At 42.7% G+C, this 25,773-nt stretch overlaps 1 protein-coding gene and 1 long non-coding RNA gene across 2 annotated transcripts in view; both read left to right on the forward strand.

Moving 5' to 3' along the window:
• Positions 1-23,836, forward strand: part of LOC104689803 (submandibular gland secretory Glx-rich protein CA) — a 31,970-nt gene extending 8,134 nt beyond the window's left edge. Inside the window, exons 3-7 of the mRNA XM_039567460.1 lie at positions 4,301-4,372; positions 18,771-18,830; positions 22,988-23,038; positions 23,307-23,363; positions 23,520-23,836. Coding sequence (XP_039423394.1) covers positions 4,301-4,372; positions 18,771-18,830; positions 22,988-23,038; positions 23,307-23,363; positions 23,520-23,642 — 363 coding nt within the window. The 3' untranslated portion in view covers positions 23,643-23,836. The remainder of the gene's footprint in view (positions 1-4,300; positions 4,373-18,770; positions 18,831-22,987; positions 23,039-23,306; positions 23,364-23,519) is intronic.
• On the forward strand, positions 4,389-14,068 carry LOC120411529. The gene is made up of 2 exons (XR_005603913.1): positions 4,389-9,298; positions 10,367-14,068. It is a non-coding gene; the product is annotated as an uncharacterized LOC120411529 (long non-coding RNA).
• Positions 23,837-25,773: the final 1,937 nt, after the last annotated feature.

Genomic DNA, 25,773 nt, shown 5'->3' on the forward strand with positions numbered 1-25,773 from the left:
ACATGGATCTGGACTGTTTCTCCATCTCTGGTTTTGTTTTCTTTCCTGTCTGCTGCTGACCACTGCTAGAGACAGGGAAATGATGCAAGTGGAGCTTCTCCAAACCCAGGAAGGCAGGTCTTGCACTGTAATGAGGTGCATTGTCCTGCTGTCCTAATCTTGCACACCACATCCAGTCAGTGCTGCCTGTCAGAGGGTTGCCCTTGGGGCACAGTGTGTTCTGCTACACAACCACGTGAATTTCATAAGAATAATGCAGAAGAAGTGCTCACATTGTGTGTGGCTGTGCTCTGAAACGCCCCTGCTCTGAGTGGATCCATGTTACTAATATGGAAAAACACCTTTCTCTTTTTACTGTTGCAGAGGGAAATACCAATGAGAGGTTCTGTATCCATATAAAAGCCCAGCCTGTGCATGGCTGCTGTTTGGATGTTAAAATGCAATACTAAAAAGGAAGGCAGAACCATATATTATAGGAATTGGAAGCCCCAGCTTAGGGTGAGGCCATATTTCACCAGGTATGGTGTGAAGCAGGACCCTTTCTAACATGACCTGGAATTTTGAGTTGTGCTTTACAGCACTGTAGGCAGAACCTGTGCTGCTTGCTCAGCTCATTGTGCTTTACTTAGCAGGAGTTATATTCTTTACTTCGAAAAGTTGACAGTGATTATTGGTGCTAAAGCATCTCTATCCTTTTAGAATTGATTCTTTGCTCTGAAATTGCTGTCTGTGGTACTTTTTAATCCTGATGTTTGCCACTTAGGATTCCTTATCCAGAAAAAGCATTAATGGGGACAACGGGCATTTTGACTGGTGACAGTCTTGTTGGGTTGCCCACTGCTGGTCTAAGTTGTGGAAGTGCAAGGGTAACCTGCAGTGTTTGTGAGGTTTCTTCTTACTCTGGTACCAAATTAGTTATTTATATCTGCATTGTTTGTTTGTTTTCTTTCCCCCTTGTGCCTCACAGCACTTCGGCACTGGCACAGGGGATTGGGGCCTTAATCTGTCCTCAGTGGAGGAGTGGAAGGGCTCTGAGAAGCACAGCAGCAGCTTCTCTCTCTGTCCCTCTTTTCTGTTTTGGTGCTTCTTTTGGCTAAAATGCTGAAGGTGGTTGAAAAATAACATTATTTCAGTTAAATTCTGGTACTTGCTGAGAGCTGTTGCAATGTAAGTCTGTGCTTTCTGAAGGAATATAGAGTGATTGCTGCTCGAGCTGTTCTTGAATGAAAGATTCATAAGGGGAGGCTGAAATGCTGCTGATGGTTGTCAAAAGCGTTTGCAGAACAGAGATAGCACATTCTTGCCTCTTGTGTATTTTCTAAGACAAGTGTACCATATGCATTCTTACTCCAGTCTTGCAATGAACACTTGAATGCTGTAGTTCAAAATGAACATTTAGTCCATATTCCGGACACCAGTCTTGATACATGTATTTCCTTTTAAAATCTGCTTATGAGAAGGATGTATATTTCATCTCCCCTTTACTAAACCTGCAGAATTAATATTCCACTCTGAAACTGTTCTTTTTGTTTTGAATCCACTGCTAATGATGAAGAGATTATAAGTACCTCTATGCCACAGCTTTTATTCCTTCACACACAATTCTTTACAGGCCCATAATTCTTTTAATTCATTTCATAAAGAAGCTGTGCTTTGATAATTGGTTATCTCTGTTATTATCAGGTTGGGAAGCAAGGTGTGAGTACAGCTGCAAGGTAATTCTTCAGTTGTTTGTGTCTGAGATTGTCACAGAAGAAAAATACTCTTCCAGTCTTGGAGGGGGGAGAAGATGGGAACAGCTCTGATGTATTTGTCAATAAAGGGTATCTGAGCTGGTTTGCCTGGAGGGAACATCTTGGGAAACACCATAACATCCTTATTTTAGAGTGGAAGAAGGATAAACCTAAATGAATGATGTGGCCAGCCCTTGTGTTTTTACAAATGTATTAAGGGGGGGTAGATACCAAAGAAGTTGCTGTTGAAAGGTGACTCTGGGAACTAAAATGTGTGGTGGTCAGTATTCAGTAAGTAATACTCATTTAATCTGGTGGCTGAACTTTCCACATGGCTTATCTGCAGGTAGTCTTCTTCTCTGTTCCAGGGCAAAATGTATTTGTTAATTTTTCTTCTCTATCTTTACCTTTAAATGCTGCTTGGCTTACCACCAAACAAACATTTGCATTAACATTTTTTCTTTATTCCATTTAGTTGATTAACATAAGTTCATGCTCTGAACAAGGATTTATTTCACCCTTTTAGCTGGTTCTGCTTTTTGGAGAGGGGCTTTTTTTTTTGGTTGGTTGGTTTTGCTGTTTTGGGGGGGGACAGTGGTTTTTTTTCCTGTTTTTTGGGGGGGTTTGGGGTTTTTTGTGTTTTTTTTGTGGGGTTTTTTGTGGGTTTTTTTGTTTTTTTTTTTTAAATCTTACTGTTATTTTGTTTTGTTTTGGTTTTGAGTTTTTTTTGTAGCTCAGGCTTGTTGGGGGTTGGGGAAAGCTACTCTTTCAGGGCCTGAAATTTTTGAGTATGTTGGTAGGTGCCATAAAGACTCCCTTCTCTAAAACAGTACTTTATGAATTTGTGGAATTCTGTGATACTTTCAGAGCATCACAGTTACGTTAGACATCGTCTTTGGTCCCAAAGGTAAATCCCGAACACCATGAACCCTGAGTCAAAGGCTGAGCATGAGGTGCCAGTCAAGATCTGTGGTGCTGAAGGTGTGCCCACAATACTGATTGCTCTGCAGAGTTCTGCTCTTTTTTTTGGCAATCTTTTTGTTGTGACCTCTTTTTTTTTCTTTTTCTCTTTGAAAAGGGGAGGCTAGCACTTCAAACTTTAAACTACGTGAACAACTTAATTAAAAGTTGAAGGGTTTGTGGATGATGCTTATTACAGAATCTTCAGTGCACTATGTCAGTGTCAGAAAGCCGAAGGTGTTGTGCCTCTCAGTACTGTCTCTACAAAATTGTAACGCATCACACCTCCATCACCTTCCTCCAGGATCATTACCACCTCAGCTGGAACACTGCTTCCTTCTTAAGGGAGTCAGAAATGCTCATTGTAATGAGGGTTGAAGAGTGTGTGGAAACAGATTGTCTGCTCCCTTAGGAATGTGTGGTCAGAGGAGAAAATACCAAGACAAACCCGGCCGACACACGGTGGAAGGGGGCTGTGTCAAGGGTTCTGTGTGTCTTTGAGTTTTGTTGCTGCTTTTACCTCTGACCATCCCTCAGCCTGGGCAGAGACCCCAGGCTCTGGGCTCCAGTGGCTGGGCAGGTCTGAACTGGGCAGCAGCACTGGACTTCAGTAGCTGTGCAGGAGGGTCCTGGGCTGGCACACTCCTAACATGGTTTTAACAGGCAAAAATCAGTGCTAGCCGTGGGTTTTGCAGCATCCTGTGGAGTCTGACTGGGATGTCATTGTTTCCAGTGTGATCCTTGGTGTAAGATCCCTCTTTGTTCCAGCTGGTACCAGTTTTGGGCCGTACTTTGGTTGTGTTAATCTTGTACACATGGCCACAGTGGGTGGCCCACTGCCCCATCTCTGGAGGTGACTGTTGAAAGCGCATCTTCGTTTGCTCCAGGTGATCTCCAGGTGATCTCCAGGTGATCTCCAGGTTTTCAAGCTACATTAGAAAGAGAACAAGAGGTGGAATTACCTTAATGGCAGAGTCTCTGGATCTCCCGGAGTGTTACAAATCTGGTGTCCCATGCATTGAAAAGTGGTATTTCTGAGTTTGCTGGTTGGATCTGTGTTGCTTCTGCAGCCTGCCCTGCTTTGGAGAATGTGAAATCTTTAATTGTTTTGTGAATCTTGTGTTTTTTAGAAAAACTGTAATTTTGCCCTTAACTTTGTATTTTTACTTCCCTACCTGAGCTGTGATGTTACCTTCATGGTTAGTCTTTCAAATTATGTCTGAACAGCAATGGTTTGCCCGTCTTATTTTCGTGATAGTTTTCATATAATTACTGTTGCTTTAACTGTTAACTTGAAATGGAGTTGCTGTGCCACAGGAATCCTCCATTAAAACACTGCAAGAGAACTCAGCCTGTTCTGGGTGTGCACATTTCTGGGCTCTGAAATGTGCCTGTGTGAATTAAAGTTACATAGGAGAATTCATTTTTTGATTACTTACCTTGCAAAAAATGTTCTAATGGACATTTTTAAGTGTGCTTTTTCTTTCTTTTTTTTTAGGATTTTGGATTTGGTTGGGGGGTATTTTTTGTTTGTTTTACAGTTTTACTTGGCTTTTCTTTTTTTTCATCAACATTCCTGACCTTTATGATGTCTTTTTATTTTCTAGAAGAAACAAGCAAGTGCTAATGTCAGCCAGCCCCCCAAAACAGAGACAAGTGGAGCAGCTGCTGCTGCTAAGGTAATGCATACTTAAGGAAATGGTCTTTTTTTACAAGGCATTTGTATTTTTTGGGTTCTGTTTACTTGGTGGAACTTGGTGAGTTTTAAGCACTGACAGCTTGTCTTTGCTTTTGTTGCCCCTGGAGCAATTCAGCAGATCATTCAAGAAGCATTTTAAAGCTGAGTTGCAAAGGGGTGCAGGTGATACTCTCTTGAGGGGAAACAGGGTGCTCAGGTGTTGCAGGGCATTGAAAGAGGGTGTTGAAAATATTCTTGCTGATGCTGCACCTGGTAGCCCTTGCTAGGTACATAATTGTCACAGGTGAATAAAATGCAGATCACTCAAAAGAGAAGCAGCAATGTGTTCTATTGAGGTAAATAAATATTTTTGACAGTTTGATCGAAGCTGGTGAAGTTTGACAGTAAAGTTTAACTCCAGTTGCAGTTCAGGGAGAGCTCAGACTGGGCCCATTTTGATGGCAGTTGATAGAGTGAGGCAGCTGGGTGCTGGTCAGTAGTGGAGACAAGATCAATGTTTGTTTAGTTCTGGTAGCATTTTCTGTGCTTTGGTTACCCTGAAATTCTGGGTTTCAGAAGCACCTTCTGACATATTTCTCAACCCACCTTCACTCCCATGTGCAAGCCAGGGCCTTTCCAACTCCTTGGTTCACACCCAAGATGTGAGGCTGGCTGCTCCTAAGTCAAGCTGAGAGGGTTCCACTGATCCACCACAGTGTTCTGTATCTGGAGAGAGCCCATTGTTTGGAGCATCCTAACAGCAGGAAGTGTTTCTGTATGTGAATGGGATTTTTTATTTTCTTAATCAGTGCTTTGGTAAAACAATACACCTAAAGATATCTGCATGCTTCCTAAGTAATTCATTTTTCCTTTTTACTTAGTGAGGTTGGAGACAAAGATATAAATCCTGTTGTCCCTTTCTTTCAATGTTTTTGTCTATCACTAAAGACAGCCCAGCATTTTTTTTTCTTTTCTTTCTATTCCTTGCACTTTGCCAGGGTTTTTCTCCTCCTAGTCAACCTGGATGTAGCTCTCTAGCCCGTATCAGTCACCAGCTGCATAGTCCCAGGGATGTTTATGTCTAATTTGCTGGCTAACACATCTCTTAAGTCTTTTATTTTTCCAGTACATGTTCTTTCTATGACAAGCAGAAAAAACTTCTAAGTGTGGAAGGCACAATTTGTACATGCCATTAAGCCTAAGAACTGGAAGGTACTGTCATGAAAATAATGCAATGGAATTGCCAGGAATTGCTGTATATTAGGTTATGACAGCTTAGGTTATGTATTTTACCAGTACTTGGTGTTTCTCCAGTTTCTGTGACATTACAGCATACTTATTGGTAAAGATTATGTACTGTGAAAATACTCACCTCATACTATCTAATGTTGACTTTTAATCAACAGCTAATTTAAGTTCAGCCTTTTTAGTTCCCACTCAGCCATTTCCACCTTTTTCCACGTAGGCTAATTCTTCTGTTAATTGTAACTTTTACTTTCAGCAATCTCCTGTGACCTCTAGTGTTACTTAAAATAGAGGAAAACTCAGACATTTATTGTAGTTTTTGCCACCCGTACCTTTTTTCCAAGCCATTTGTCTAGCTGTATTCTTCTCTGCCTTTATTTTCTTCTCTAAAAATACCTATTGCAAACAAAAAAAATTTGTAGTATTTTTTTATTTTTAAACAGGAATTTTACAGGAAGGGAAGTATTTCTTGAAAAGGCGAGACGGCCGTTCCTGTTTTCCTGCAAAATCAGATCAAGTCTTTTAGTGCAGTCAGACATACTTCACCAGTTTTTGGACAATTTAGGAGTGCTTTTTCTTCTGTTATTTATTTCCCCCGATGTAGCTTTAATAATTCTGTTGGTCAGTAATACTTACTTGCATTACTTATCCTAGATAAATTTCTAAATCCTTACCAGGGGAAAGGGAGGTGGGATAGTTAAGTTGCTCCAGCTCACACTCTTCATTTTTTTAACCTATTCCTACCTTATGGTGAAATTAATTAAACTGAAGAGCCAAGAGGGGGTTTGCTGCCTCCACATCAGGCCTGAGTAATTTTTCTTTTGGCTAATAAGTAATAATGACCGATGGCTTGTTTATTCTGGGGTTTCTGACTTCCAGATGCAGGAGCTTGTGTGTGATGAAGGTGTCATGCTCCAGCACGTGGCCAGTCTCATTGTCCAAGTGAGAGCACTCAGCTGCCTGGCTTTGTTTTCGTTGCACCATCCATCAGAAATGCAGTTCTCCCTGCCTTCATTTTTCCCCTGTGCTTTCTGCTGTGTCACTCTTGAGTTCCTGGAATTGCAGCCAGTGTTTACTCACTGCCTCTGCTCAGTGTGTTCCTACAGGGATGTTAATTGGCTGCCTAAGTGTCCCTGTGGTGCAAGAAATGCTGCCTCTCTTGCCTCCTCCTCTGCACTAAGGGCACTTAGGAGGCTCAGTCAGCAACCTGGATGTGCCCAGCTTTTGTATTACTCAAATCTGAATGAATAATTTAGAGAGGCTTAACTGAAACAGATGTTCTGACTCCTTTGTTTCTGTGACAAGCCTTTCTTTCCTCTTTGATGAGGGAGTCCTGTTCGGCTGTTGGTTTGTACCAGGGGGGGTTTCAGTGAGCACCTGCCTTGCCAGGTGAAGGGGGTGAAGAGGGAGGTTCGGGTGAGGCTGTCATCATCAGGAATGTTTACTGGGTTGGTTGCCCAAGAGCAGCCTCTTCCATGTACACATTGATTGCCCAGATGCACAAACCAGGTCATGGCTGCCAGGATTAGCAGGCAGCAGTGAGGAGGAAAAACTGAACTAACCTCCTTCCTCTGCAGAAGGTCTCCTGCCAGTGTTGCTTTTGTTTCCTTTTACAGCCTTTAATGAAGTTTTTGCCAGTTTCACAGCCATCAGGAAAGCCAATTTCCACCTCGGTGTTCAATCGTGTCTATTAATAGAAGGCACTAATACTTGAGCACAGCTGGATGCAGGCACCCTTCCTGGATTTTTGTGTTCTTATATGGTATTTCTGTTGATAACAGATGAAGTTTTGCTGCTTTTTATGTAGCAGATTTTTTGCATTGCTCTTAATGAGTAATTATTTTCTTTTTCTGGCTGGCTGCTGCAGCTTAGAGAAGTGAGAATCATCGTTTTATTTTCGTGGACTATGGAAGCAGTGCTGGGAGAGCTCAACAACAGCGGAAATGCAGTGAGAATTATTTCAGATTTTCAGAGAAAGCTTCTTGACCTTAATGATTTAAGAAATTTCAGACTAGTTACTTTCAGCTGGCATCCAAATTAACACTGTTTTAAAGGGGAATTCACTCTGCTTTCTTAACCAGCAAACAGGAAAACAAGGAAAAAGAAGAGCCATCACTAAACATCTTTGACTGAAATCCCTACTATTTTTGCAGCTGAAAAGTTTGTCTGGATTGTCATCAAAAGTGACACCTACTGTCAGTGTTTTTTTCTGCTACACACCCTACTTAACTGTCACCAGATTTTTATTTTGTGAGCTTTGCAGAGGCACCTTATTTTAAAGGAAAGCATTATTGAGTAGAAGGCATCTGAAGTCACAGGATTGGTTGGGAATGTCCACAGAGGTGCATAAATTTATTCTAATGTTCCCACTCATATTGTGAAGGTTGCCAAGGCTATCTCTAAAATTTGAGATTATTCAGAAAAACAACAATTCAGATTATCTGAAGACTTCCTTTTCAAGTTCCCCCTGGGGCAGGTGTGTGTCATGACAAACAGATTTACAGAATTTATAGGTGTTCTGCATCAGGACTGTGGCAAATCATGGGGCTGTTCCTGGAAGTTGCCCTCAGAGCTGTTGGCACCATGTGAAAATCAGGAGGACTGTGTTTGTGTGCAGAACAGTGCTGGCTTTTCTTGGTGGCAGAGGCATGCTAAAAATAGACTTAAACATTAAAAATTGGAAGCTGCTGGAGTACAGAAGGTGCCTCTTGTGTGGAAGAGCTGGCTTTGTGTAGTGGTACAGGATTTGCAACTTGTAAAGCTGTGCAGTGGTCAAAATAGCACAATCCTTTCACAACACAAATTCTGTACTGCACTCAGAAGTAGGATATTTTCTTCATCAATCTGCAGGTGTTTTTCCCTTTCTAATTCCCTTCCAGGGCTGGCTTACTTCTTACTATTCCCTCAAGATAAAGGGCAACACAGAGGTTATTATGAAAAAATGGCTGAAGGTTTTGTTGTTAGCACAGGGGCTTTTTTTATTAAAAAAAAAAAAACAAACTCTCCCACACTGCTACAGGTATTGAAAACTTGATTATATGGCAAAAAAAAAAATTAAAGAGCAGATCACTATTGGTATTTCAAGAAGCACCTTTGAATTTCTAAATTAATACAGATTATTTGGTTTTGTTGTGCTTAAAAATAGCACTAGGCAGTCAAGTTTTGGTGGCCTTAAGTGCCCTAAATCATCTCAATTGCTTTCAGTTAGTACTCCTAGAGTCTGGGTAATCAGTCCAAATTTAGGGACTGTAAGCTCATAATAGGGATATTACTCTGCTGAGGGGAAATGAGTGGGTTCCTTCTCTTGACACCGGTGCTGAGAAACCAAAGGGTGGAAGGCCAACACTGCTTTTCCGATGCTGAATTTAGCCTCACCCCAGCTTTTGCTGCGTGGCGCTCAGTGCCAGCTGTCCCTGCTGGGGGGACCCTGGTCCAGCCAGCTCCAGAAGTGACCCCAGAAGGAGCAGGAGGGGTTTGCTCGCTGTGGTTCAGCGTGGGAGCCCGAACCTGCCGGTCTGGGTGCCCTCCCCGTGCTGCTGGGTGGGGATTGTGTGGCTCAGCACTCCGGCTTGCCGAGGGCTTGGCTTGGCCGGCAGCTGCCGGAAACCGCAGCCACAGCCCCAAGCGCCGGGGCGAGGAGCAGCCGCGTCCCTGCAGCAAACAGGAGCCACACGTCCACCGCGTGAGTTAGCTAGCCATCCCTGCTCTGCTTTCCTGCTCCCTCTGCTTCAGGCTTGTTTGTGTTCATGTTGTAGTTATTTTTCCTTTTTTTTTTTTTTTTTTTTTTGGTTTCCTCCTCTTTCTCCGCCCCCTTTCTGGGAATTTTGTGGGCTGCGGTAACACGACGTGCCAGCTCCAGGGCTTGAGGCATTCCAGAGCAGTGTCTAGTTAATAAGCCTTTAGATTTATTTTGACATACTGGAAGCAGCCTTTTCCGACACCACGTGTCATGGCAGTTTGGAGAAAAGAGGGACAAGGAAGAGCAGGGTTTAAAAGCAGTATCCCAAGTTGTTCTGTGTTTGTTTGGGGGTGGGGTTGGTATTTTTTCCTTGCTCAGCGGCCCACGCTGTTCTGGCTTCCAAGACCTGTGTGATTTTTTTTGGCATGCAAACGCAGAGCCTATATGCCTGTACACAGAGTATTGCATAGTCAGGGTGTGGTGATCTGCAAGAGCAACTTCTTGTTTGAACTGTGCTCAGGTATCAGTAGTTTGTTACACTTAAAAATATATGAACTAAAAGATGTAAAACGTGGAAAAAAAGTAATACTTTTCAATAAATTGTATTCTTTCCTGCAGTAGTGAAAATTAGGTAGGTAGGTATTGCTTAAGTTGTGCCACTGTGCGATAATTGTTGGTAGTATTGTCTCTCCTTTGGAGAAAGTGAAAGTAGTGCATGAAATAGCCCAGAATTTTTACACATTGCAGATACCTCTGCTGAGTTCTTGATTTTTTTTTTTTTTTTTGGCAACCAGTTTCCTCAATGTTGTATTTTTTTAGATTGATATAAAACATATGCTAACAGCTGCTTCTGCATTAGACATTTTCTTTCCTAGACTAATGTTTGTTACCTTCAGTCTTTTATATAAAATAGTGATTTTTGGTTTGGGGTTTTGCTTTTTTTTTTTTTTTTTGGTTTTTTTTTGTTTCCTTTGAGTGGTTAGATACGTAAGGTAGGTACAGCTTGTAGAAAATCATGTTTCTGATCTTGGAATTGCAGAAATGAGCTCCGTGACCATTTTTTCCTCACAGGTCTGGTTGTAAAGCTTTGCCCTTTAGGGAGACACTCCCAGTTTGAATTCTGGGCAAAGCTGTGCTGCCCCGGAGGTAGTGGCTCTTGGACAGCTGGGAGTGGGGGTAGAGGAGAAACCTCTGTCCCCAGAAAGCAAAGGAACTCTTTTTTCACTGAGTTGGTCTCCAGCCTCTCCACTGTCACCATTCATGACCTTTGTTTCCCCTGAGAGGAGGATGCCTGTGCTCATTAACGCTCTGGGGCTTTGTCCAGAGTCTCCTCTGCCAGAGGAAGGACCTGGCAGGAAGACCGGGAGGGTGGTCGCCTTCAGCACTCCTTGGGAGCTCCTTAAGGCTCAGAAACCCTGCTGGTTTTATGGAAGAAGTCAGGTCCGTGCCTGCCTTTATGCCATGCTCAGTACAAGTGCTGGAACCAACTAGAAAATGCACATTTTTGATCCCCAGGAGAGAAGCCTCTGTGAGGCAGGACAAAACCTCACCAAGGTGGAGATACCATATTTTTTAATTGAACCATAATGCAGTTATTCCTCCAGAGCATGCTGAAGGCTCTCCTGAAGTGATTTGAGTTGAAGCCAATGCTGAAGCAAGAAGTGCCACAATCTGCCTCTTTTTAAGTGGGAATAATAAAACAGTGTTGGAATTTTCTAACATGATCGAAGAATGAAGCCCAACAACACAATCCCACCACCCCCGGTTATGCAGTTTTGTTGCCCTTAGATGATATTTTAACAGCAAAGTTCTGTTGAGATCCCTTGACTTGGTGGTTTTTATTCTCCTGTGTTTTCCATTCATTTTGGTAGCCATGTGTGGGTCAGTTCATACAGCCATTCATGAATAATATTTTCTCTCTATTTTCTCTGCACTCTGGGAGTGAAAAACAATTTCCAGTTCTGAGTGCTGTTCACGTTGGGTATTGCCTGGCTTGATTGTTGCAGTAGAAGTAATCAAGTTCATAACCTCGGAGACCTTTAGCCTCAAGATGAAGTTGTCTTTTACGTAACTTCAGTGTCTTTTTAAAACCCCCTTTAGAGAATACTGGATCTGTTTGTGACTCCCTGGTTCTGTTTGTTACTCCTCCTCTGCATCCCAGCCCTGCTGAGCAGGGTGTTGTGTGACACTGCAGACCAAGTGACACAAATCCTAGCTGAGCTCAGCAGCGCCACATGGCATGTGGCTGGCACCTAATCTCTTGTTTTCCTGGTGTTTACTTACCAGCCTGCAGTTTGCTGCTGCAGATAACTGTGGAACGTTCTGGTGTTTGAAACAGCACGCAGAAAATGGAAACAGTTTGGCTGGAGAAGTTGCGGCCAAATTCTAAATGTTCACATGAGGTGAAACTGAAAAGAGGATTTTCGAGCTGCCCAGAGAAAAAGGAGAGCTTGGCTGCAGTGACCGGCTCATACATTACTGTAATCCTGTCCTGTGCAGAGTGGGAACCTGAGAAGAGGCTTGACAGGACTGGGGCACTGCTTCTAATATCGGAATATGACTGAATGAAAGTGAAATTTCAGTGCGTGCCAGATTGTAAAATTTACTGTCACAGAAACAGGAAGTTCCTGAGAGGAGGTAATTCAAGACCACGCTTTAAGGAGAAATAAGAATGGGGAGTTTAAAGCTGATTGTTGATTAGTGTAAAAGAAGCAAGGATTGTGCAGCCTGTGATACTGTTTGCAGACACACAGGATGTGAAGGCAGCAGACAAAGTCTGTTACCCTGCTTGGAATGCGCTGACTTTGTTTCCAGATCTCTTCCAATACTGTGGAAGGACATTAAATAGAAATTGCCTTTGTATATAGTAAAGCCTTTAAAGCAGTAAGCCAAGCTGCATACCGGAGCCTTGGCCACAAACTGAACTGAGTATATAAAGGTTCTTGCTGTGTAGATACTGTGTATAACCTGTGATCAGTTAACAAACTCTTTCCTTCTGCTTCCAAAAGAAGAAAACAGGCACAGTGCTTGTCGCCATCAGCTGAGGGATACTCATAAATTTTTGCACAACCCTAACTTCCTGCATGTAAGTGAGCAGAAACTGAAGTGTTGGAAGTTAAAGAAAGAGTTGAATAGTACAAAAATTGCTTAAAGTGAATGGTCATTCCCTGGCCTCAGCTGTGTTTTGTTCCAGCATAAAGCTGTTTCAGAGTCTCAAGAGTTGCTGAAATAAAGAAAAAAACAAACATGCCACTATTGAACCTTATTAAACCTTGGACTTGAATAAGGTTGCTGCAATCCAGATGTCTTCAAACAGACATCTCACCTAAAGGTGGTTTGTCAGTTTCTACGAGGTGTGAAGCCTTGTTCTACACCGTGGTAAATGTAATTCTGATCTTACTGATTTGCTTGATAACATTTCGTTTAGTGTGACCAAATTCAAATGCCAGTAGGTTGTGTCTAAAAACACTGCTTCAAAACCTGCTGCGTTAAATTTGAGTGGTGTGGCAAACCAGCTCTGGCTGATGCATAAAACTCAGTAGTGAGGTCTGGAAGAGTTTCATCTTTGTGCCAGAATGGCAGAAATTTTATTCCAGTGTTCGAAGTAGAAGAAGTCGGTAAGAGTGAGTGGCTCAGTGTTTCCATGATCATCAATAAATTTAGCAGCTCCTGAGGCTGTAAAAGAGTCTTTACAAGCTAATCAGCATCACAATCTCCTGGTTCAAACCAGTTTCTTAAAAAAATCATCGTGTTTTTATTTCATGAGGAAATGGCTGTATTTCCTCTGTGTCTTCTACCATCTCTCAATGATGGTTGATGTTGCTTCTGGGTATGGATTAATGATTGTTGCAAATGCTTATTCTCCGTGGTGAGAAAATGGCAGAATAATGAAATTTTAGGGTTATTCTTTTCCACAGTAGTAGCTGCAGGAATTTGAACTATAATGATAGTAATAGATTGTACATATTTTTCAGTTGTATTCACACCAGCTGAGTTGATGAATGCTAAAAGCACAACAAAGCATCTCCAGAGACAGGGTTTCTTCTTCTTGTTTTGTTTTGTTTTTTTTCAAAGACAGGTATTTAAAACCAGGTATATTGATGAATTGAACTACGGTAGCATGAGTTTAAAAATCAGCCAAAATAACAACTTTGGCAAGGAGTTTTAGATTGAGTTAGAGTATAGTTATGCATAATGTAACTGGAACTGTCCTCCAAGGATTTTTTTTTTCCCTCCACCTGCCCTCAGTGGCTGACAGGAGCAGAAGGCCTTTGTTTGTAACATGCAGTGTTGGTGAGTTTCAGTAAAATAGGAATGAAAGGGGAGTTACAGGCGGGCAAAGTCAGCCATCAGAAATTGCAGCGTAAATCATTTAGAAATCGTTCTCATCACTTCTACAGAGAAACCCATCACAACAGGGCAGCACAAATACCCCAGTGTCTGAGTAATACACAGGTACTGACTAGAAACCTGCATCCTGCTCTTCCATTTCATTAGGTTCTTAATATTAAGCCTCCAAAAAATTAACTGGGAGACTGAAATCTTCAAAAGAATATAATTTTCTTGGTTGTTGTGGGTATTCTTATCCTTCTCTTTAAAAGTTGTTGCTTTTCTTAAAAATGTAATAGCAGAACTGCATGTAAGAGCAGCAGTTGCAAAATAGCAGAATATTTCCAAAATTACTTGGGATGGAAAATGACATAGGAGCACTCAAAGTTGTAATTTTTGAACTTGGCTACTATAGATACTGTAACAATAAAAGATATTTAAAGAGTTACTGTCAGTGCTAAACCTTTTTTCCCATTTTAAGTCACTGTATGCCTTAGATGCTGTGTAGCTTTAAGTACACACGTTTGTATATTTATGTATTTATTTGTACATGTGCACACACACGCCCGTGGTGCCATCCCTGTCCCACCTCCTGTGTGTGTGTCCGGGGGTGGGAGGGCTGTACAGCCCTTGCCACACACCATCAAAGCAAGTGAGAGGTTTAACCTCTTAACAGCTCAAGTGGTATTTCACGCTTCAGCAGAATAACCCATTATTTCTCACAATGGTTCTCTGAAGAGCTTTCACTGCCCACATCTTACAAGCACTGTTAATTAAAGTTCGGTATCAGGGCCATTCATGGAAAGAAGCAGCCACTCACAGTCAGGTTGATTAGGTTTTCCCTTGCATTACACACCCTGTGAGTTAGTGGTTGTGAAATCATAGGTGTTGTGAGCTCTAAGCCTGAGAAGCAGTCCCAGTTCAGCCATGCCTAAGGGGTGTTAGCCCAGAAGAGAATTTGGGTGGCTCTTCAGTCCTCTGTTCCAGACTGAGTTCAGCTACATCAATCAATAAATATTTATACAAGCTCCCCCAAGGGCTGCTAGAGCTAGAGGTGCCTGATTTGTCCAGGTAGCCTTTGCCACAGAGTGACTCTTCTCTCCAGAAGGAAGATCACTGAGATTCTTTATTAAAGGCTGAGTCACTTTCTTCTTTGTTTCCCATTTCTTGGGGCCCTGACCAAAGCATCAGATGCTGACTCACCTTTCTTTTCACTAAGTCATTCATACATCTTACTAATTTTTTCCACCTAAACCTGTCCTCACATCTTTCAATATTCATCTCTGCTATGGTGTGATGGCCAGAATTGTTCCAGCACTTGACCTAGAGAAGCCCAAGCCAAAGAGGTTGGAAATTGTATTTTACATTTATATTTACATTGTCACAGCAACAGATTACTTTTCCCCAGATTCCTCTTCCCTTGCTTGTTTTTAGCAGGAGCATCTCAGCCTGTTACATTATGGCCTTTACCTGTTTTTGTCAGTATTGCTGCCTGTCTAGCAGGGTTTGGTGGTGTTTGGGGGTTTTGTGTTACTGCCTTCAAGATAACCACCAGTGTCAGAGATCAGGAGCTCTGTTCTATTCAGCTGTCTGAAAGCAAGGTTGTAACCCAGTCTTACAGACCAATTTCCCCATTTTATTCGAGAGAATGTCAACCTCAAGTAGTGAAAAGTTGCAGTGACAACGTGTCCCACTCTGGAGGTTTGTTGCTTTATTCTTGTTGATTCTTATTTATTCTCTTGTCGTCATCTCAGCATTTCTGAATGGGTTGCTTGGTAAGCGTTTGCAGCCTCTCTTCTGGTTTTGAAGGTCTCCACCTGGTGCATTGTGCTCCTTTCTGAGTTTCTGCAATGACCTTCCTCAGTCTGATGAATCTTCCTGATGAACTTCCAGAGTAGTTTCAGTGATTTTTAGTTCTGTGAAACTGAGAGCTCATGGATTTCTTTGCCTTTTGTTGTCTTCTTCCAAAGGGCATCTGCATCCAGTTCTCTGAGCTGTTAAAGTTTTTTATTTTGATGTTTGTCACCATTATTTTCTTCTTCTTCTGCTATTGCACTTTCCATTTTACTTGCAGATTTCTGAGGTACACACAGTAAGAGTAGATCACCAGTTTCTGATAGTTGGTTTTGCTAACCCACTGCTTGGCTTCTGTGACAGTTCTCTTTTAACAGTAGCCTGAATGCTGCCCTGGTAACTGGACAAATGAGTTTCCAAGGGATTCCTTCTCTTACCAAATTAGATTCCAGGTCTCTTCATCAGCCCTTCCTGCAAAGCCGTCCTCTAACTCAAGAGCACCTGAGGTTCTCTGGTCAGCTCCTGCGCAAAGACTGATTGATCCCTGTTAATCACTCCATGCTGCATGTCACCCAGCAGCTCTGCTGGCAGGGGGGGTAATTAACAGGGATTTTAGTCTTTGCTTAATCAGTGCTATCCTGTAACCTCTTCCCTGTCCTTCCAGTCCCTGCTGTGGTGGTCTCGGGACTCTTACACAGGGAGCAGCTCCTGGTGGGCTACCGGTGGTCCTGGATGCCTTGCTGCAGATTTGCCCCCCAGCTCACACAAGAGCTGTGTGTTAGCCATCCCCCAGGCTGGGATCCCTGGCTGCACCTTGCTCACAGGGCACCAGGGCTCGCACAGCACCCTCTACCACCCACGCCTGGTTTCAGGCAGGACCCATGGGGCTGCAGCTGCAGGAGAATGGGAATCAGCACTGATTGCTCTGGTTCTCCCCTCTGGCTCTGCTCTCCAGGGATCCCTGACAGCTCAGAGGACACCCCGCTCTCCATTTGCAGCAGCTCCTGGCTTTCTCTTTCCCAGCCTCCTGGTCTGGTTAAACCCTCACTGTTTGACATCCCAGCCTTCCTGCAAGGGGGTGTTGGGGCTGAGCAGGCCAGGGTGCGAGCAGGGTGTGCCACAGCCACACGGCAGCTCTGCGTCAGGAGGTTTTTGTTGCCCAGTTGCCAGGCAGCACTTTAATATTTACCTCCACACCTGACACACGTCCCTGTGTTGCTTCACGCCTCCTGCACTCCCTCTGTGGGGCTGTGGCAGAAACATCTGGGCACAGCTGGCGGAAGAGCAGGGTCCTGGGGACGGGAGCAGCAGAGCAACGCGAGGTAAGAGGCTGATCCCCAGGGCCAGGCTGGTGGTGACAGGGTGGCACAGTGGTGACCAGACCAGCCAGAGGGCTTGGAGCTCAACAGCCTTGTGGCATTGTCAGTCTGGGAAGCTCAGTGTGGCTGCAGAACCTGCTGGCTGAAGGGCTGGGAGAACAAGGACCCCATTTCTTCCCTTTGTGGGAAAAGAAGAAAAGGGAATACACTTCCTGAGTGGCTTTTTTTGGGGAGACAGTGGGAAATTGTGGGCCTTCATTGTGGAACTTGAGTAGGAAGTGGTGAAAGCGAAGCAGGGCACTCTGTGGTGGTCCCTGTGCTCTTCCCACCTGTCCCGCTTTTCCCCTCTGGCTCCTCAGGGCTTTGTTCCTCTGAGTTAACCCTGAGTGTCCCCAGGGAGGATGGCTTGGTGTCCTCCACAGCCACTGCTCAGCAGCCATGCATTGAGCTGTTTTCTCTTTTCAAACTGCGCCTCTTCCTCCATGGGTACATCCATTCTTCACCTTTTTGCTTCTGGTGGTCACTGCTGTCCTGCTGGACAGGGCAGAAAGAAGCAGCTGGGCTTTTGGGAGGTGTTCATCCCTGCAGGTTGTGGTGCTGCTGCTGTGCTGGGACATGGGAAGAAAAAGAATTTTTCGGTGCATTTTAAGACAGCAGCTTGGTAAGAGTTTTCTGAGGGCTGGAAGGGAGAAAGGCTCAGATGAATGTTTTTATTATTAAACAGACAGGGACTAGGGTGACTAATAAGAAGGTGTAGAACAGATACCTGCTTGTTAGTCATGCTGAAGGAATCCAGATTAATTTCTTGGAGAAGAAAGAAAAGGAGAGGGAGAACTGTTAAAGAGCAAATTAGGAAAAATGCCTTGTTGCCAGCAGATTAGCTGATGGTGGTAGTAGAAGTACGTTAAAAGGTTATTAAAAACGTATGTTCTCTGCCCTGATGTAGGAGACTCTGTATATTCCTGTGTGTGTCTCCACCCATACAAAAGTTCCCATCTTTTAAGTAGTCAATCGGTAGGTCTATGGTCTATTATTTGTTTACTTTTCTGCAGTGTGACAACTATATATATATTTTTTTATATATATATTTTATATATATATATTTATATATATTATATATATAAATCTATATATTTAGAACAGTCAAACCTCTCACTGAGCCAGTGGCATGGTAAACAGAGACAATGCAAAAAAAAGGGAGAGAAGAGAAAATGTAAAAAAGTTAGTAAGTTGTGCTGCAAATTTAAATGTGACCTATGAATGTGTTACTGTGACAGAGATCACAGGATATCACAGAATCATAGAATACAGCTTTGTGCGTATGCAAAAATACAAAATACACCTTTAAGCAGAGGAGCGTGAAGCAGGAGTAGAGGAGTAGTATTACTTCTTCACAAAGTATTGATGAGACAACTGGAATATTCTGGGCTTTGAAGTTTGATACAGCCACAACAGAAACACACCATGGTGGTTTTGGATTGACGTCCCTGAAGCCAGGAGAACAGAACATGTCCTTTGTAGAGTTCCAGAAAGGTCAGGTGATAACGTAGGAATAGTGGGAGGACATGTGCTGCTTATGTATTAGCTACTCCTTTTTAACACAACATATTTGAGTTTCCTACTTTAGTATTAAATATTTTCTGTAACAAACTAGTAAATCGAAAGGCACAGGTTTTGTTAAAGAATTTTAAAGAGAAGCGTGGACGAATCCTGCAAAGTAAGTACATATGCTTCAGTGTGAGAGCAGGATTTGGGTTTGTCTTGGTACTTGATGAAAAATTTGCTGTGAGTACATGTCAGAGGAGAAAAAATAATGTTTAAAGAAGGTCTGTGGGCATCATCAAACTGTCAGAATTCTGTGTGTATATATTGTCGAAATACAGGCCAGGCAAAAGACCTAAAACAATAACTCTAATTTTCAAAAATAATTTATTCTTTATTCAGCTGGATAACAAGTGAATTCAGATTCTTGATGCTTGCTTAATACTAAGCATGTATAACAAAAGTAAAGTTGTTGGGTTTTTTTCTCTTAGAAGCAGTCTCCTTCTGTGGATGCACCAAAACCACAAATTATGAAGCCATCTGAAACCAGGGTAAGAATTTCAGAAGAAAATCATGCATGTATGAAGACATGGAATTTCCTTTTTAACACTTTGGTACTGAGTAACTTTACCTGTATTTCTTATCTGTAGCTTAGTTTCCTCTTCAAAAGAAAAAAAAAAAAAACCTAAAAAAATGCTATTCAAAGCACCCAGAGGTTTTTACGACAGCAATAAAAAGAAAATTCATTGCAATGCTTAATTTTAGCTGTCACATTTTGTGACTTGGGTATAGCTCCCCCCAGTGTGATTGCAGGGTTATTTACCTGGTGATGATTTTTCACATACTCAGCAAATCCAGGAGGAGCTTCAGCTTTCTCTGTATGTGCAGTTGCATCTTCTCGTTAATCTCCTGTGTTTCTCTGTCTGACAGCTCCCTTGCCTTTGCCCTTCATGCTTGTTCTGTCTTGTTTTATGGCTGGGGCTTCCTCAGTGTCAGGGCTGTGTCATCAGTCACGTCCTTTGCTTGTTAGGATAGAGTCATTGTCCTCCGTCACGCCTCTGTTGCCTAACAGGAGTTACCTGTGTTGTTTAAACAAATGATTAATGGTGCTCCCCCCCGCCAGCCCCTTCCATTTTCCACAGTCATAACAGCAAAACCAACAAAAAACTGGATGCCAAAGGAGGCCAGCAGGGACTTGTGTGGTGGTGAAGGCTCAGGCTGCCTGCGCCTTGTGTAAATGCCAGTAAAGGGATGCCTGCAGGGGTGAGGGTGGGAGAGGCCCCTGCAGGTGCTCTGGTGCAGGCAGAGCCAGCTCTGCAGGTAAATAGCGCTGCTGGAGGCCCTGCCAGGCAGCTTTTGAGTGTTTTGGCACAGTCAGAGTTGAGGTTTGGTCACCTTCACAGTGATTTTTTTTTTTTCCATTTATCAAATGGGAAGTTTCTTTGCAACAACCTTTTCCTCTTGTGTCTGGTCGTTCTGGCCTGCATCTCCCATCTCTGCATTTGAATTTAGCCATTACATTCCACTCAGCTTTTTGAAACCCTTTTCCTCCATTCACACATACGTCTACGAGCTGAATGGCAATTAAACAAATTTTTAATTTGTGTACAATCATAATTACTCACACATGAAGTCATCTGCCAGCCTCTGGTTTCACCTCCCTGTTGCGTTTGTGGGCAAACTCGTTTGTGTCGTGTTCATTAATGCTGTGGTTCTCCATATGGTCTAACCCAGACAGCTACTGTCTTTCCCTACTTGAAATTTAAAACAACTCTCAGAAGAATGTGGTAAATGAGCCAAAAATAGAGTAGCAGAGGCATTCTTCAGCACTGTAAGACTGGTAGACACAAATCCCTTTGAAACAGTAGCCTGCATTTGCATGTGTACCATAATTAATGTTTTCTTTTAATGTCTGTTGCATTATTAATGTCTTTTTCCTGCTGGATTAAACAAATCATTTGCATTTTTGACAGTAGACTTCTTTGAAAAGAAGTGAGGTTGCTGAGTCACTTCAATTTCTAGTCCTAAATTTCTTGCAAATTCTTTCCTGATTGCCTGCTGTAACCACATCTCATTTGTCCTTCCTGAGGTCTCTCTAGTGTGCCACTGCTCTTAAACATGCTCTGGACCACTTTTCAGCTTTCAATTCTCTGTGTGTGTATCCTTTGTCTCTCATGAACCTGCAGAGTTGTGCCTCTCTGAGAAAGCCCTGAGTTCACTGTGGCAGAGGAAGGAATGTGGAATTTCTTGTTCTGTGGGCAAAGCATGGTGTTAGGTGGAGAGTTTGGAGGACAAGGGTGTAGAGCCAGCACCCAGTGGATTTTGCAGGGTTGGAGGAAAACAGGGTGCTGCCACTGCCACTGTCCCCGACACGTCCCCTTCAGCTGCCTTCCTTTTGCACGTGTTCGTGCAACCAGGGAACCAATGTAAAAGTATTCTTTTTCATTTCCAGACCATTTTTCAGTCAGTTTAAAATGCCTGCTCTCAGATCCTGGCACAGTGCAGGTGGAAGCAGGCAGTTGAAGGGGAAGTGGAACACCTTTTTCTCCACAGGAATTCAGTGCATGCCACCAGCTGATGCCATGGCTTCAGTCTGTGGCTGCTCACAGCTGACTCTGTTTAAAGGATGGCTGAACAATTCCTCTGAATGGGTGGTCTCATACAAAAATTGTTGGTTTGATTTGCCTGGGGCTTTTTTGGTTGTTTTTTTTTTAATTAGATTTGAGCTTTGTAATTGCTAAAACTGTATTTAAATAGATGTGTCTCTGTGTGTGAGCAGGTGTTTATAATCACGTGTTTTATTGTGGCCTCAGCATGCTTTTGTGTGAAAGTCCTGAATCAAATCCTTGCCCATATGGGTTCATTTCTTCTTAGCACTGCCAAACATAAATTTATAGTATGGGCAATTCTGCACATTTTAAAAGTTACGAAAGAACAGTGAATGATGCATACCTTACACAGAAGGTGCATAAAGTATTCAGTGAAATAATATTTACAGTATAAAAAAGGAGACTTGCAGTTGTTCATAACTGGTTTGGCAGGTTGAGAATTTGTATTCAGTGTTCTGTACAGGTGTTGTTGGGTGTGGGCAGAAGTGCAAGTATATTTTATTGTCCTGCAAAAACAAGGTGTGTTTAGTCTTCTTCTGAAAAGCAGATAAGAAAAACCTGAATTTGTGCTCTGACAGCAGGGTACTTAAAATCCTGAGCAGGCAGTAGTCCCAGAGCAAGAAAAGTCAAACTCTTGTGTTTTTTGAACTTCATCCTTGCGCTTCTGTTACATTTTTTTGCATCTTGTTGCTGAAGGACATCCCATGACTGATTGACTCTCTACAACAGATGTTACAGAAAAACCTTACTTTGTCTTAAACACTGGAAAAGTTTAGGATTATCCTTTCATTACAGGATTATTTAGTGTGCAGGTACAAAAATGGATGTGTGTGTCTTTGAGTTAGCAGTAGTCATGTAATAAGGACACACTGGTGGGAGCATATAAAGCATGACTGAACCTGAGAATGACTGTGCTTTAATCAGGTATTAGGCATCACGACAAAATAAAAAGCAGGGAATTTGGGGAGGGCTTGGGAACCTGAGAGGTTAAGTGATGATTTTTTTTAAGAAAGGGTTTTTTTTAAATATCTTTTTCTCACTTGGAGAATTTTTGGTTCTCCCTCTCCATCAGTATTTCCCCACTTGTGTGTGGAGGTGTGTTCTTTACCCTGGTCCACATCTTCGAGACCTTTGCCAGGATTATGCCCAGGCATCTGCATTTAATGTGTGCTCAGGATTTCCCAGCCCAGTGTCTGCAGTTCAGTGTGAGGGTGTGAATACTTGCGTAACAAATGGTAAACAAACTTAGCAAATTTCCCTGTGTGGTCAGCCAGAAAACGGAAGCTGGGTGATTCTAAATGGTAGTGAATGTTTGGCTGAAGTAGCAAGAAAAAATAAGAATAATATGGTGAGGAGGGTGGTTTTTTGTCTTCTTACCAGATATAACTATTTAATTTTTCAGTTTCAGTTCTTACTACTAGAAATTTATTGCTTACTGTACTTTGACTGAGTGAATCACAGGAACTGATTTTGTGGCATGACTGGAGAAGATTTTCATGTGTAAACCCTGGAAGTGCAGTCATGTCATACTATCCTAGCCAGGTTGTTCAGCTCTGTTGTAAAATATGAGCATTAGGAGGTTACAGAGGAGAGAAAAACACAAATTGTCTGCTGTGTGTAGTATAAGGATATTACCTGAACGTATCCCACCCCACGTATGTCCTGTTGAATCTAAGTAATTAATGTCTTTTCCATCAGGACTGTGTGTATTTTTATAATTACTTACTTTACAATTATAATTATTTTATTAATAAACTAGAGAAAAATAATTCATTAAATAACATTTGAGGTTATTTCAGAAATTGGTAGTGGCAATTTGGGTTTGTTATCAAACTGGTCCCTGTATTTAGCATCTTCTTCCCTTCTCAATCCCCCGTGTGAGGAATGAGTTTGTGTGTGGGCGTTTGCACACCTTTGAGTGCTCTTAAATCATTGGCAGCCTGTGTTAGGATGTTGTGAACTGCAAGATTAGTGTATAGTAGTTAGACTGCATGTGTGCCAGCATGTGTGGACCTGTCTGATATTCTGCTTTACATAATCTGATCCTCTGCAAATAACCATGCATATTAATCTTTGAATAAATGTCATTTATATTTCAGTCCGCAACGACAACCAAAGCAGGATCTGAAAAAAACACCCAGTCAGACAAGGTAAATACCTTTCACCTCTGCAGAGGTGCTGTACTTTGGCCTTTTACTATCTCTGAAAAAAGAGGTTGAACTCCTGGCTATTTCTGTGTCATATGAAACCGGTGTGTGATCTGTGACATACCTGTGCACAAACTCGGGACAGCCCAAGAAATGTCCCATGAACCATCTTTAGATCTGTCTTGTACTTAACTTGGACTAGCATGGATCGTGTTCCATAGCACTGAGTGGTGGAAATGGTAAATTATCTCTGTTTTTTATTTTATAACAGCCAACAGACTCTCAGAATAAACAGCTGTCTGAAGAGAAGCAAAAGGAACCAAGTGATGTAAGTTGTGTAATTTCTCTCTCTCTCTCGCTTTGAATTTCTTAATTCAGAGGGTTTCTTCTGGTATTTTTCTTCTGTCTTTTGTTTAAAAAAATAGTTTGAAAAAATAAAAAGCCAGCCCTCCGTATCTAGTGATAATCGTTTATCTCTACACAGGGAAAAAACCAAACAACACCTACCGTGACAACAGCTTCCAAACCAAATAACACAGGAAAAGTAACTACAACTCAGGCTGAGCAGCCTCCACCAGCAACCTCCACAGAGACAGCAAAGGTATAACAGAAGCAACAACCAATTTCTATTATTTAAGCCAATTTTTATTATTTTATTGAGGGGATGTTAGGAATCCACATCCAGATGGATTCTTTAGCTGAATATTGTCAAGTGAGACCTTTGGGCCCCCAAAAATCACTATGGAGATATTACCGCTGGCCTGGTTCCTACGGTATATCACCGTGTCCCGCAGCTATAGGGAGGAGGAGGAGAAGAAGATCCAGCAGGCAGGAATTGTGCAGCAAGATTGATTTATTTAATTATTTTACAAACTCTTTTATAGACTTTTTTCTTCATAGTCTAATTGGACAAAGGACCAACCACCCCTTGGGGGTGATTGGCCAAAATCCTAAAACATCCATTATCAAAATATTTTCTACTATACCATAAACAAGACTTTCCAAGGTTGCAGGTGGCTTGGTTGTTTACATTCCCTGCTACCTCTTCTGTGAGAGAGAAAAGTCTCTCACGGACTTAGAAAAATAACAAGAAGATCCTCACTAACAGCATTTTTGTACCTACAATTCCCCCTTTTTGTTTTATAAGATAACAACTCTACTATTAATCCTAAATAGAAATCTACATCAGTTATTAATTCTAAAAATGTCCTTAAGGCTTTAACTATCTGACTCCATAACAAGAAATTTAAAGTTCAGTCTCTGCTTGTGGAAGGACCATCCCAGTCTCTGCTTGTAGAAGGACCATCTGCCTGATGGTTGACATCCTGGTCATCATCAGAAGAGTCATTAGGCTGATGACCTACATTCTGGTGGCCATTTGGATGGTTGGCGTTCTGGTCATCATTTGGAGGTTGCCTGTTCTGCCTCTGGTGCCGCAGGTCAGGGCGAACGCATTTTGAAGGTAGCCACCATATCCCAGTATCTGTGGAAACGCAAGCATACCCACGACCCCAAACGATAAGCTCATGTGGGCCTTCCCATTGGTTAGTGAGTAAATTCCGTACCCAGACTTTTGCCCGGGGCAGCTGTCTGTCGCCTGCAGACTGCAATGAGAGAAAATGATTCAGAATAACAGGATTATTTGAATTTTGTGGTACTGTAAGGTGATTAATTGTATACAAAGCTTTTGCTAGTCGGCTCTGTGGGGTTTCTCCATGCATTCCCCTTTTCTGTTTGTCCAAAACACGCTTCAAGGTACCATGAGCGCGTTCGACAATGACTTGGCCAGTAGGAGAATGTGGGATACCAAAGGTATGGTCTACACCCCATAGGTGTAAAAACTGCCGCGTCTTCTCCGAGGCGTAGGCAGGACCATTATCGGTTTTCACAGAAGCTGGCACACCCAGGACTGAGAAAGCCAATTTCCAATGGGCAATGACATCACGGCCCTTCTCTCCAGTGTGAGCAGTAGCCCACATAGCCGAGGAGAAAGTGTCAATAGACACGTGCACATATTTCAGCCGACCAAATTCTGGGATGTGAGTTACATCCGTTTGCCAAATCTGCAAGGCTTTCAGCCCTCTGGGGTTCACCCCTGCTGGCAAAGGCGCAGCGAGTCCGTGACAGTCAGCACAAGCGCTGACAATGTCGCGCGCCTCGGTTGGCGTTAAATGGAACTGCTTCTGCAGGGTATGTGCACTTTGATGGAAGAAACCGTGCGATGCCTTGGCTTGTGCAATTTTGTCAGGCTGAGGCCCTACCCACGCAGGGTTGGCCAGCATGTCAGCCCTGGCATTGCCTTCTGTTAGAAACCCTGGTAAATTGGTGTGGCTTCGAATGTGCAGAATGTAATACGGATGCACTCGAGCCTGAATCGCAGACCACAAGGTTTGCAACAGTGAAAACAGAGCCGCATTGTTCACCTCCTTCAGAAGTGAACAATCTAAGCGTTGAGTTATATCTGCTACATAAGCAGAGTCAGTAACCAAATTCAAAGGTTCCTGTGAGAATCGCTGAAAAGCCATGGTAACAGCCCTTAATTCAACTAACTGAGCAGAGCCTGACTCGGATTGGTGTGTTAATCAACCACCTTAAGGGCAGTGTAGGATGCTGTGCGCCCTTACGCACAGTGACCCCTGCTAAAAATTTTCCCAATCCGTACACCCCAAGCTGCCAACACATCCCGCCCCCAAAGGTTAAGGGAAGTGGTAGCAACATAAGGCCTGATTGTAGCTGTG

Source organism: Corvus cornix, chromosome Z, assembly GCF_000738735.6.
Source record: "Corvus cornix cornix isolate S_Up_H32 chromosome Z, ASM73873v5, whole genome shotgun sequence".
NCBI classification, from domain to species: domain Eukaryota; kingdom Metazoa; phylum Chordata; class Aves; order Passeriformes; family Corvidae; genus Corvus; species Corvus cornix.